This window comes from Cyprinus carpio, chromosome B8 (assembly GCF_018340385.1).
Source record: "Cyprinus carpio isolate SPL01 chromosome B8, ASM1834038v1, whole genome shotgun sequence".
NCBI classification, from domain to species: domain Eukaryota; kingdom Metazoa; phylum Chordata; class Actinopteri; order Cypriniformes; family Cyprinidae; genus Cyprinus; species Cyprinus carpio.
Window position 1 is genome coordinate 22,756,560 of NC_056604.1, and position 12,590 is coordinate 22,769,149.

Below are 12,590 nucleotides of genomic sequence, written 5' to 3' on the forward strand. Positions count from 1 at the left end.
TCACAGTCTACTAAGAAAACTGTTATTATGATCCTTTAGAAATTCATTTAAAAACCAGTGTCTTGACAAAAAATCATTGATTGATTGATTGATTGATTTCTGAACTGTAGTGCACGGTATTTTTTAGAAACATATTTAAGGAAATATTGCCTTTTTATTTACTTTCATTAATTCATTCAATTTCATTCCAAAACTGCTAATACATAAATGCATTTTCATAAAAGCAAAGTCATCTTAACCTGTTAAAAAATGAATATCACTCTGAATTAATGTAGATGCTGCCATCTAGTGACAAATATTCATGTCACCTGGACTCATCTCCAGCTATCACTGGATATAGTGCAATTATAAAGTCCTTTCTTTATTTCTTTGATTTTAAAAAATGTAATTCTGCAAATATTTTTTTAATATTAAGTAAATCTGTATAAAAACAAATGCATTTGTGTATAACACGTCATATTGGCAGTCGAAATAATTCCAGCAGGTGGCGCCGCGCGCACAATATCTCTCTCTCTCTCTCTCTCTCTCACACACACACACACACACACACACACACGTGTAAAAGTTGGACACGTTATAACAGCTTTTTATTAAATGTAATCCAAATACCAGCAACACCAATTACAGATATAAATCCTACAGAATTACATCTTGTGCTGTACTTCTAAAACAAACAAACAAAACAAAAAACATGCAATAAAGTGTGTATGTTTTTTTTAAGTGTCTGTTTTAAAACAGCAGAGCATCATGTGTTAATCATTTTTACAGAAGTGATGGCATTTCTGACCATTTCGCAAATAAATGCTTTCAGGAAATCACTGGGGTACAGCTGAGGTCGTGAGAGGACAAACAGGCAAACTGACTTCAGCTAATTGGAATATATAATTTATAAATGGTTAAACAAATTATACATGTTATAAATACTCTCAAAGCAGGAGAAAAAAATAATAATTATAAAATAAACAAATAAAAAACACTTGTCTAAATAAAACAGGCCAAATGATTGTATCCTCCTTAAATTGCAGATTTATGAATCTCAATCTTGGACAAGCTTCTGATGTTTGACAATAAAACGCGTTTCCTGTTCCAGAAGCAGTGTTGAGATGGTGCTGATGTAAGCAAGAAGACCACCAACTGGAGGAACTGCAGGGCCAAATACTACTGAATTATCAATTTTTATACCAATACAACTGAATAAACAGATATTTATTCATAATATTTCCTTGGGAAATCTTGAAAGAGCAAATGTTGTGTGCTGTTTAAGTATTTCTTACTCTACATTACTCACTAGGGTTGAACAGAACAGAGGCTGTAAATGAAGATATGTCTATGTGATATGTGATAAGTTTATTATTAAAATAATTTAAAAAATATATACTTATGGCATCAAGATAATGATCAACCCTTGAGGTAACAGGTTTAACGGCGATATGTAAAAAATGATGAGAGAAAATGAACAAATTGTACCAGCACATGGAAATCTGAACTTTTTACAATAAAAACGTGTGCCACCATGGAAGATCCTATGGCTGAGATTCATTCCTTTTCAGCTTAAACAAAGAGAAAATCCCTTTAAATTGACTGAAAACTGACTTTTTCTTGACTGCACCTGAGCTGAATACATCCGACTCAAATCCTGTTTGATTAACCTTATACAACTAACTTAGTTTAAGCACAAAACACAAGAACAATCAACAGTTACTAGAAATTATGGTGACATTTTTCACCATAAAAAAAAAACTTAAGCAAACTTAATGTTTCATCACAAAAAAAAAAAAAAACAGCACCAGACTGAATTAAATCAAGTTTTCCAACACAATTTACTAATACTGACTTGGTCAAAATGTGTCTTTCTCTCGTAAAGAACGGGAAGACAGAGGGACTGTGAAACTCTTCTGAACACTGTATTCATGTTTATCTGATGTTACCAAATGTTGTGATAACTTGACCAAGCCAACAAACAATGTGTGGTATTGAAAGCCGCCTGATCGAGATGATGGAATGAATCTTTGAATGCCTTCCTTTTCAATCCCTTTTGTACATAAACCTCTTTTGTTGTGTAATGTTTCCTCTGGTCTTCATCTCTCATGATAACTCTCAGGAATTCACTCCTTTCGCCATTTTTAGACTTGTTCTCCATGTTTTGGCTGCTGGTAATGTTGTAGTGAGGAAAGTAGTTTCAAACTGTGTCATCTGATAAAAAACAAAAAAAGGGAGACGCAAAATAAATAATGGGAACAGTTAGTCAGGTTATTCTGTAATATGTTACAATTTTGTCTTGTTTTACATATGGTTACATATGGATTATATGTTCCAAACCCATAAGACTGTTGTTCATCTTTGAAACAAAGTTCATCATTTCTGTAACAAAACCTGAGAGATTTCAAGCAAGTACATTTGAGCTTCAGATTAACATATTTTGAGTTTCTGCATAAGCATTTGTCGATCTTTATATGTGAGTTAAAGCCCAAATGAAATCTGTTCGTTAGTTAAAGTGATCATGTCTGAGGGTTTTGGACTTTCAGTGGAGGGATAGAAATCTTTCAGGTTTCATTAAATATATATCTTCATTTCAATGAACTCAATTCATAAGGCATTATAGAGGAGATACGATACCACTTCTGAACGTGGCATTGAGAAAAAAAAAAACTATCCACAGTGTGTTAAAAGAACAAACAGACAGCATCTGTTGACGTTTGTAAAAACAGATCAAAAACTCGTTTTCATATATAAATATCTCAAAAATGTATTTACAGAAATGTAAACATATGAGATGTTTTCGAATATGCTGGTGAGCAGCAGCAATTTTCTACTCAAAGGAAATAACATCTTGGAATTCAATGCAATTTAACAAAATAATAAAAAGCAATAAAAGAGAAGAGGAACATGTGGATGAATTAGGATACATAAATATATGAAATGTCACTGCATTAGATAAAATATCAAACCAAGCAGCATTTATTTTATACTGTAGAAAGTTTTCACAATAAGAAATTTTTGATGAGGTATTGAAGTACTCAATATTAGAAATACTGAACATGAGAAAGTATTCTGACACTTTTGCTCATCTTAAGTTCATTTTAAGATGTAGATGAGTTTGTTTCTACTTGAGAACAGATTTGGAGAAATGTAGCGTTACATCTCATGTTCACCAGTGGATGCTCTGCAGTGAATGGGTGCCGTCAGAATGAGAGTCCAAACAGCTGATTCTCAAGATGTTAACTGATGGACTGGAGTGGTGTGGATTATTGTGGTGTTTTTATCAGCTGTTTGGACTCTCATTCTGACGGCACTATTTCACTGCAGAAGATCAACTGGTGATTAAACAAAAAGAAAGAAAGAAACTCATCTACATCTTGAATGGCCTGAGGGTGAGTACATTTTCAGCAAATTTTCATTTTTGGATGAAATATTCCTTTGAGGAGAACTGGCACAGCAAATCCACTGAAAATCTGCGGACACTTGATTTGCTATTTGATGTCTAATGCAATGACATTTAAATGAGGTTTAAGTTCTAACGTGTTTTAATAAATGAATGAGTGCTCACGCACCTGTGGGAGCAGCTGTATGCTGTCTGCTGCTCTTGATGTCCAAGAAAATCGTGTAGGAATCATAAGCAAACAAGATCCCAGCCAGCAGACCAAACACCTGGGAGAGAAGATGAGCATTATTATAAACAGATGCTAGTTGACTGATAATCCGAGGAGGATATAAAGCACTTGAAGAAATAATTATGGCATGTGTTGATGCTGAACGTCGGATGTCTCACCCCGCCAGCGATGCGAGCCCCGTCTCCAGCCCCCCCGATCACACAGATCAGAGAGGTTATGAGATAAAGCGCTGCACCGATTACAGCGCGGAAGAGATCCTGAAGAGACGAACAGAGAAACTGTAAGCAGCGTTCGCAATGCTAGGCTGGACCAAGACGCAAGTCTGAGTGAATTCATACTCACGCTCCACAGCCAGTTCACCACCAGAAACTGTTTGTCCATCCCCATCATGAAGACAACGAAGAAGATGCTGGCAAAGACCATCTCGCAGATGGCGATCACTGTATACCCGCCATACTTAGATACGGCGTAACAGATAAGGATGATTAAACTGAGGATCTACAGAAAACAGACAGACATGCAGTTTAATAACTCAAACTTGATCGCTTCCGTGTACAAAAGCATGTAAGGATGTGAATCTGGTTATGATCGGGGGTCAAGGTTTAGCTAGTTAAGATTTTTAATTAAACCAGTTCACTTTGGCAGCTACTAAAACTAAAAATACAATAGACTGAAACTAGAAAACTCTGAAATAACTAAACTAACAATGATAGAATGAAAACAATCCGTAACTTGTATCTAGTGTCTAATGCAATGACATTTTCTAACGCGTTTTAATAAAACAGACATTTGAAAGTAGTTAGTTTTGATTTTCTGTCCATATGGCTCAAGTAGTATTTATCTGCTCAAATTAAACAATGCGTAACCTTTTCAGTTTCAGTTTCATCTTGTATAAGACTGTCTAAACTGTCGGTGTGTATGAGTGTTTTATTATTTTCCTAAATGTCTTTGGCTTTTCAATGTGGAAATTCTCCGTCTCCGGTACGTCACCCATGTTTGCTGCCAAATCACCAAAGCTTTCTCCTGTTCACTACCCACAATTCATCTGAACGTGCCATCTGCTCCAGGTGTCAGTTAACAGTGCAGCTCCGAAACTCTCACATCTTATGAAGCTTTTTCAAATTAGATTACTAAAACATCTGTTGAGGACTAAAGAGAGGAATGCAGCGTGGATGTAAACACAGTACAATAGAAGAGGTTGAAGGTCCTTATATGGTTATAAACAGAGAACTATTATAAGAATACTTTTGGGAGTATCAAATCAAATCAGCACATAGACTCAAACACTGCGCTGCTGGATCTAAACAAACACTGCCGGCAACAACTAGGAAAAGTTAGTGAACGTTATAGACTTCAGAAACTTGGACTGTAGTGTATCATCTATGACTCATGCAGTGTTGGGTAAGTTACTCTAAAAAAGTCTAATTACCTCTTCAACAGTGTAATTAGATTAAATTACTCTCTCCAAAAAGTATTTCATAACTCTATTACTTTCTGAATCCTATATCAACCTCGACAAGTTAAAGATACAAGGATAGACATGGTTCTTTTAGTTATTTCAAATAAATAATAGATAACTACATAAATTATTCTGGCCACACTTTAGATTTGCCTCAATATATTCCTAATTACTGCTTATTAATACTTAGTAAAGTAGTTGTTAAGTTTAAGAATTGAGTAGGATTAATGATTTAGAATAATGCCTTGCAGAATAAGACATTCATGTTAAATGTTTTTTTTTTTTTTTAAGTCATAATAAACAGCCCAGTAATATTCATGCTAATTACATTTAGTTAATAGTGAGAATTGGACACTAAAGGGTTACCAATATTCTCATTAACTGGTTCCTCTTCAAGTGTTATTTTTGTTGCCATGAGATGTTAATGATTTATCCACAAGCCACTGTGAAACACCTGTGCCTTGTGTTTGTGATGATCTGCTGCCATAGTAACAGCTGATAAAACACTGCAAGTGTGAAGACCAAGACAGGAAGATTATCAGTGTGTTAGGAGGCAAGTTTCCTGTTTTCTGTCACTTGGGGAGATGACAAAGTTATGCTACCAGGCAATATCTACAGTTTCATAAACATTAAAAGAAACATTGGTTTCTAAATGCATGTTACTGCTCTTACTGTGAATGATTCACGGTTTGTGACCACATCATTTCTGAACTGAAATGTCGTAACTCCACCTTCCAGTAAAATGACAGACTTTTCTCTGGTGACGCGTACAGGGCTTCAATCCCCATCGTGTGTGTGTGTGTGTGTGTGTGTATATATATATATATATATATATATATATATATATATATATATATATATATATATATATATCAAATTCACTGTTTACTTTCTCAACACACATTCCTGGTGTTATTGTGAATGATTCATTGGTGCATCTTATTCTAAGGGGTGAAAAAAATGTTTGTCTTCTCATTCTTTCATCAAAATGCAATTTTTATTTTTCTCCAAATTTATTTTTCAATCTTTCCCTTCCAACCTATTTATCAGCTTTCCATAACAACAAAATGCTGATTATATATAAAAAAAAAAAAAAAACATACAGTAATGGATGAAACTGTCACACAACAGGCAACCATAATTCCAGGTTCTTCAGCTTGATAAGCAGGACTGCAGCTTGAATGATCTTTTAAGCATTCTATATCTGGTTTACATTTATGCGTTTGGCAGATGCTTTTATCCAAAGCAACCTACTGTTCGCTGCATTCAAGGTAAATTCAAGGTTTATCAATTCTTGACCCTGGCTAGAATTGATGATTATAGAGAAGAAATACACTCACTACAATTTTTTTATTAATGAATTGATTGTTTTTTTTTTCAGCAACGATGCATTTAAGTGATCAAAAATAACATTAAAGACATTTAAAATATTCAATATTTTTATTTAAAGTAAATGCTGTTCTCCAAACTTTCGGTTTCATCAAAGAATCCTGAAAAAGCTTTGATCAAATAAATGCTGACTTTTAAGCATAAGAATCGGACCAACTTTTGAATAGTAGCGTGTTTATTATTATTTATTTCTATTATTATTATTTTTGGTTTTTATTTGCATTATCCACTCACAAATCCTCACTGCAGTGATGCTGAATCTGTGTCCTGTTACGTACTGGTGGTTATTTGTCACTTCTGTGGTACTGAAACACAAACCACTGACTGGAAACAAATATTACAGCAACCTTTTGGAAATTAGGTTTTAACCACACAAACAGCACATGAGCTCATTTTCACCTCAATTTGACCATAAAGGCAACAGAAGGCAGTTCTTTTCTGAGATGCAAAATAAACCTGGAAGTGATATTGCTGAGTGTTTGTTTGAATGTCAGTAACGTCATCTATACTGACCAACGCTGATAAACTGACTAATAGACCCTTATTTCATAGAAGAGACAACACAACTAGTGCGTCGATCACATCAAAGACAGTCAAAACTGCAAGCAGCCTGAGGCTAACAAGTCAAACGCTGGCCTACTCCCCAAAACTCCACTCAAACTGTAAACATAAACCATTTTTAGCACAGACAGTTTTCATTTTCAGCTAAGTGAAAATACCAGAAAGGGCTGAAAGGCATTTTCCCGTCAGGGTAGCCAGTTTATAACAGTCTTATCTCTTATCTCTTATCTCTCCATGGCTTTGAAATGAAGCCAGCATGAGGGCACATAAATACACTGCAGTTTGGCTTCAACCGACTCACTTCGACAAACGTGCAACACTCTATTCACAGTTCTTCACACAGATACAGTATTCAAACTGTCTCAAACTTATAAAAGCAGTTTTCATAAATAAATTAATAAGGTAACACTTTAGTTTAAGGACCAATTCTCACCATTAACTAGTTGCTTATTAGCATGCCTATTATTAACATACTGACTGTTTATTAGTAGGCCTACTTATAAAGCACATATTAATACCTTATTCTGTATGACCATATTTTAGGTCACTTAATCCTAAACCTAACAACTACCTTACTAACTATTAACAAAGTCCCTTTAAGACAAGTCATGTCACTCGGTGGCAATCTTTGAAACACCATCCAAGTGCAACTCCTTTCTCTTTGAATGGGGAAACATCAAATTCTACAAAATGTTCACTAGACTTGCAATTAAATTTCATATTTTCATAGGATTGGCTCCTTCATTCAGAAGGCGGGGCTTCCTGCGATTGAGCGGCCATATTGAGTGTTGCACTTTTCCCCATTCAAAACTACACGAGTGACATGTCTTGGGTATTCTATAGTCTTTGCTATTAATAAGCAGCAAATTAGGAGTTTATTGAGGCAAAAATCATAGTTAATAGTTAGTTAATAGTGACAATCAGTCCTAAAACTAAAGTGTAACCATGATTAAATATACAGTAATACAATTTTGTTTAAAATAAATGTAGGGCTAATTCTCTGAAAATGGAGGCAAATGACTAATTACCAGTATAACTAACAATAACACTAATGTTTGGTTCTCTTGAGAAAACCGAGAAGTAGGTTGAAGCCAGTCAGCAAATGTGCATGTTACTAGCCTGTTTGAATTTTTTTAATGTGTATAATAATTACATTATCCATTCATTCATTCATTCATTCTTTTATGTCACACTTTATTTTAAGGTCCATTTCTCGCTACTAACAAACCATTAACTATGATTTTTGCCTCAATAAACTGCTAATTTGCTGCTTATAAACAGTTAGTAAGGTAGTTGTTAAGTTTACAAGTATTGGGTCGGATTAGGGATATAGAATATGGTCATGCAGAATATGTGCTTTGTAAATACTAATAAACAGCCAATATGTTAATAATAGGCATGCAACTAGTTAATAGTGAGAACTGGTCCCTATACTACAGTGTTACTGTTACCTTTATTTTAGTTTTTATGTAATAGGGTTAAAAAGTTGCTGCACAAAAACATGGGTTACGTACTTCCTTATCTATTTATTTATTTTTAAATGTATGATTTATTACAAGGCACACACAAACTAAATGACACTACTGTGGCGGGGTGTTGGAATTTGACTGCGATCAGCCAGTGACAAATCCATATTTGTTGATCAATAATCTGAATATTGGAAGGACACATCACCCCATGATTGTTAAGGCCTTGAAACTTTGGGTCTGAGGCGATTTTCGGAATTCAGGGAGAAGCTAGAAATGAACTTTTAGAAGATTCTGAATTAAATTCTAAAAATGTAGCCTATAAAAATAATAGATGTACTGTACTAACTTTGTTTAATGGAAGCAAACACACTTTTATATTTATAATTCATTTCTTTGTGAACACTATTATATTTTAAAGTATGCATGAACATGCCTAACACTCACTGTAGCTTTATAAACCTCATTATACTGCCTCATTTAAATAACTGTAAAGCTAAGAAAATGTATCATTTTGACGTTGCCTGTGGGTGGCGAGGAGCGCATGATGTCATCAGGCACCCCTCCTTCACACACATATGTATCAGAGCTTTATGAGCTGTGGGGACTGGCACAAAGTGCCTCTATGAACCTCACAGGCAGACTGAACTCCAGGCAGCGCACAATGAAGCTCTATTCAAGGATGCAGCGCTGCCCCTTTAAGAACAACCACTGCTGAGGGCTCCGGGCTGCACTGGGTTATGAGGGTGAACGGATAAATAAGGAAACACCAGAAGTAAAGAATACCTAATGCATAAAAACATTCACTGCACGTGCACAAAACATGGTAAATATACAGCCTACTTAGTGCATAGATAGTGCATATATTACAAGAAATATTCAACACCCATACACTGATCGTTTGGCAAAGAGTCGAGACGCACTAAGCAATGGCAAGGCGCCCACTGCTTGATACTAGAGCAAACATCGACAAAGCATAATAGAGCTATATTATAGAGTACATTCCTCATCTACTGTAAGTCTCAGGAAAAGTCCCAGCATGCATAGCTACTTACTGTAAGCCACTAGGCGTGTTGTTTTAGTTGCCCGTGACTCAACATGTTGGGATGTGGGGGTGTCTGAACGACAAAACTGAACTCTTGAAAATGAGTGCTTGATGTAACAGTTCTGCCGTTTATCTGTGTTTTCTCTGATGGTTTATGTCTTGTATGCAAAGACAAGGTGAGTTTATGGGTCTACAAAAGTCAGATCCCGTTTGAATCATTTACTCTGAACAAACTTGTTAACAAGAACTTTGTATAGACTTTTTGTTAATTTGCTATTGCTTAATGTTTTTTTTTTGTTGTTTTTTTTTACAATAAGGAGAGCTATTACAGAATAGTTATGCTTAGTTTACAGGGTTAGCTCACCACAGAGGAAAACTGTTCCTCGTGTCTTGCTGCTTTCTTCCAGCGAACACAAAAAGCAGAAGTTTTGCAGAACAGTTTTGAAGTGGAAGCAAATAGTAACTACGATCCGTCAAGCTCCAAAAAGAATAAATATCATCTGATGACTGATGATAGACAGGTTTTAAGTAAGAATGAGAATGCACAAACAAACCAACAATCAATAGATTTTTCCATGTTTCAATATCTGAAAGATATATGACCCACAAGTGAGAGACAGATAAGAGAGGACTGCAGTATGGTGTCTATGGATCCAGCAGACGGGTGACGTCTCATATGAACTCTGACCTCACACACACATCAAGCACGTGGTCTGCATGCCATGCCACCTCCTCCAAAAGCACACACACTAGTGTGAAGTTCCAGATGCCTCTGCGATGGGAGCTGTTTCATTCAACAGCACTATTAATACTTTTTAAACTCCTTTTCTGTTACTAGCCATACTGCTATACTCCTAAAACAAGACATAACTAAATGTGTGACGCAGTTTTATAATTATATTTGCAACCATACTTCATCTTAGTCGAGCTAAGTTGTTATTTTGAAACAGTTAGCTACTTGAATGCAACTGTGTGACAATTCTGGCACGTTCTTTAAATCTATTTTAGCTCTTAAAGTGAAAAGTATGTGGTTTATGGACTCACACACGATTAGACTAAATGTTTAGCACATGTTGTGGTATGAAATAAAGACGCAGTGAACTTCTTCTCTTACTCCAGTGTGTGAATCAACAGGTGAATTATTTTTATCCAGCGACTGGGGAGCGTCTCCATGAAAACAGTTCATTTTAATCCACACCAGCACTTTGTTCATGATACTTGCGATGAAGCCAAATTAAGAACTGACGGTGCGTCTCTACGCGTTTTGCAAGCATATTATGAAGTTAAAGTCACATTCATGTTAATAACTTACTATTTCAGCGGCCAGGATTCTTCCTTTCCGAGTTCGCACATAGCTCTTCAGTTTCTCCAAACAGCCTCCAGACGAGCTTCCCTCAGTGTCTGCCATTCTGCAGATGGTTTCCGATCAAATAATAACGCTTTCTTATGAAGCCTGGCGTCCGTATCGGCAAACGTTCGCAAACACGGTTCTGTTAATAAAGACACTGTGACGAGGAAATATAAGCGTGGTTTATATCTTACGCAGCTTGCAGCGTCTTCGTGAACTTCTTGAGTGTCAGAGCAGCAGTTGCGGACAGGAACCACAGTAATAAACGTGAGTATGCGCCGCGGGGCGTTGGCTTTAGTGTACTTGCTACTGTAGTGTCTCGAGGATAAATAACGGAGAGAGAGAGAGAGAGAGAGAGAGAGAGAGAGAGAGAGAGAGCGCGAAACCAGCTGCCCTGCCCTAGACAGAGTTTGAAAGCGTTTCATCTCAGCAGCTCAAATGCTTGCAAACGTTGGCAGCGCGCTAGGTTTTGAAACGCAGCCCGAATAATGGTCGCTGCGAGCGGTGGAAATGTTCAATCAGCTCCGAGCTGTGACAGAGTGGAAGTGGAAAACTAAAACTCTAACGTTAAACCTTTTTTAGAGATCTTTATGTGATACCTTAAAAAGACAAAACTATGCAGCTAAGTAAATAAAACCCTCCCTTTTTTCGTTGTAATGTTACTTCCATAAAATTTCTCATTATCATCATTGTTTTACTTTCTTTTAAGCTTTTGAGTTGACTTTGTTTCATCATTGCGATATGTATTTTTACTGTTTTAAAATAAAAATGACAAAAAAAAAAAAATCAGTAAAACAGTTTTTTTTTCTTCAAATAAATAAAATTAACATTATTATTATTATTATTATTATTATTATTATTATTAACAATAAATTTGCATTAAATGTTAATGTGTTTTTTCCCTTCTAATAATAATTATAATAATTATTAGGGTTGGCCTACATTTAAATTTGCTGCAACACAAAAGCAAAATAAATAAATAAATAAATAAATAAACGAATTAATACATACATAGTAACATAAAAAAAAAAAAAAATGATTTGTTCTTGACAGGTTTCATGAGATTCACCCATATGCCAATCATTCATTACTATGATGATACCATAGTTACCACTGCGCCATGTTACTGCCACAATATGTTTTTGGGGACTGTAGTTAGGCCTATTTCTGTGAATTCTGTCATCCCCCACATTTTCCCTTCTATGATTTTTTTCCTATTTACAGTTTTAAAATAAGACCAGAAGGAGCTGAAGAGTTGTGATAAATGGTTTTGAATGGTGAAACATATTGTAAATGCTTCCCATCTGGATTGTGTTTCTTTCTCCTGATTTTCAGGGCGTGTAACTACACTGACGGAGAGAAAGAGAGAGATTTCATGGAAACTATCGTTTAGGTAACAATTTGATTTAAAGTGACAATGTGGAAATACTCTGTGCCATATGTACATTGGGCAGACACACACACACACACACACACACACACACACACACACACACACACACACACACACACACACACACACACACACACACAGAGGGCCTTGTTTTGGCAACAGTGAGTAATCATAACAAATGCTGCCACAAGCAGGAAGGACACAACTAAAGGAAACCACACTTTTCTGGATTACAGCATGTTTCCGAACAAGTAAGTAAAACTTGTTTTTCTTGGATGGATGAGGAGAAAATAAATTATTGTTCCATAACTCTATTAA

The 12,590-nt window shown here is 35.6% G+C and overlaps 1 protein-coding gene across 1 annotated transcript; it reads right to left on the minus strand.

Annotated features, from left to right (window-relative positions):
* Positions 1-570: 570 nt before the first annotated feature.
* LOC109060891 (proteolipid protein 2-like) lies at positions 571-11,213 on the minus strand. The gene is made up of 5 exons (XM_019078045.2): positions 10,844-11,213; positions 3,954-4,109; positions 3,770-3,868; positions 3,552-3,648; positions 571-2,193 (listed from the first exon to the last, which is right to left on the minus strand). The coding sequence occupies exons 1-5, from the start codon at positions 10,937-10,939 to the stop codon at positions 2,180-2,182; spliced, it is 462 nt and encodes a 153-aa protein (XP_018933590.1). The 5' UTR covers positions 10,940-11,213; the 3' UTR covers positions 571-2,179.
* Between the last annotated feature and the right edge of the window lie 1,377 nt (positions 11,214-12,590).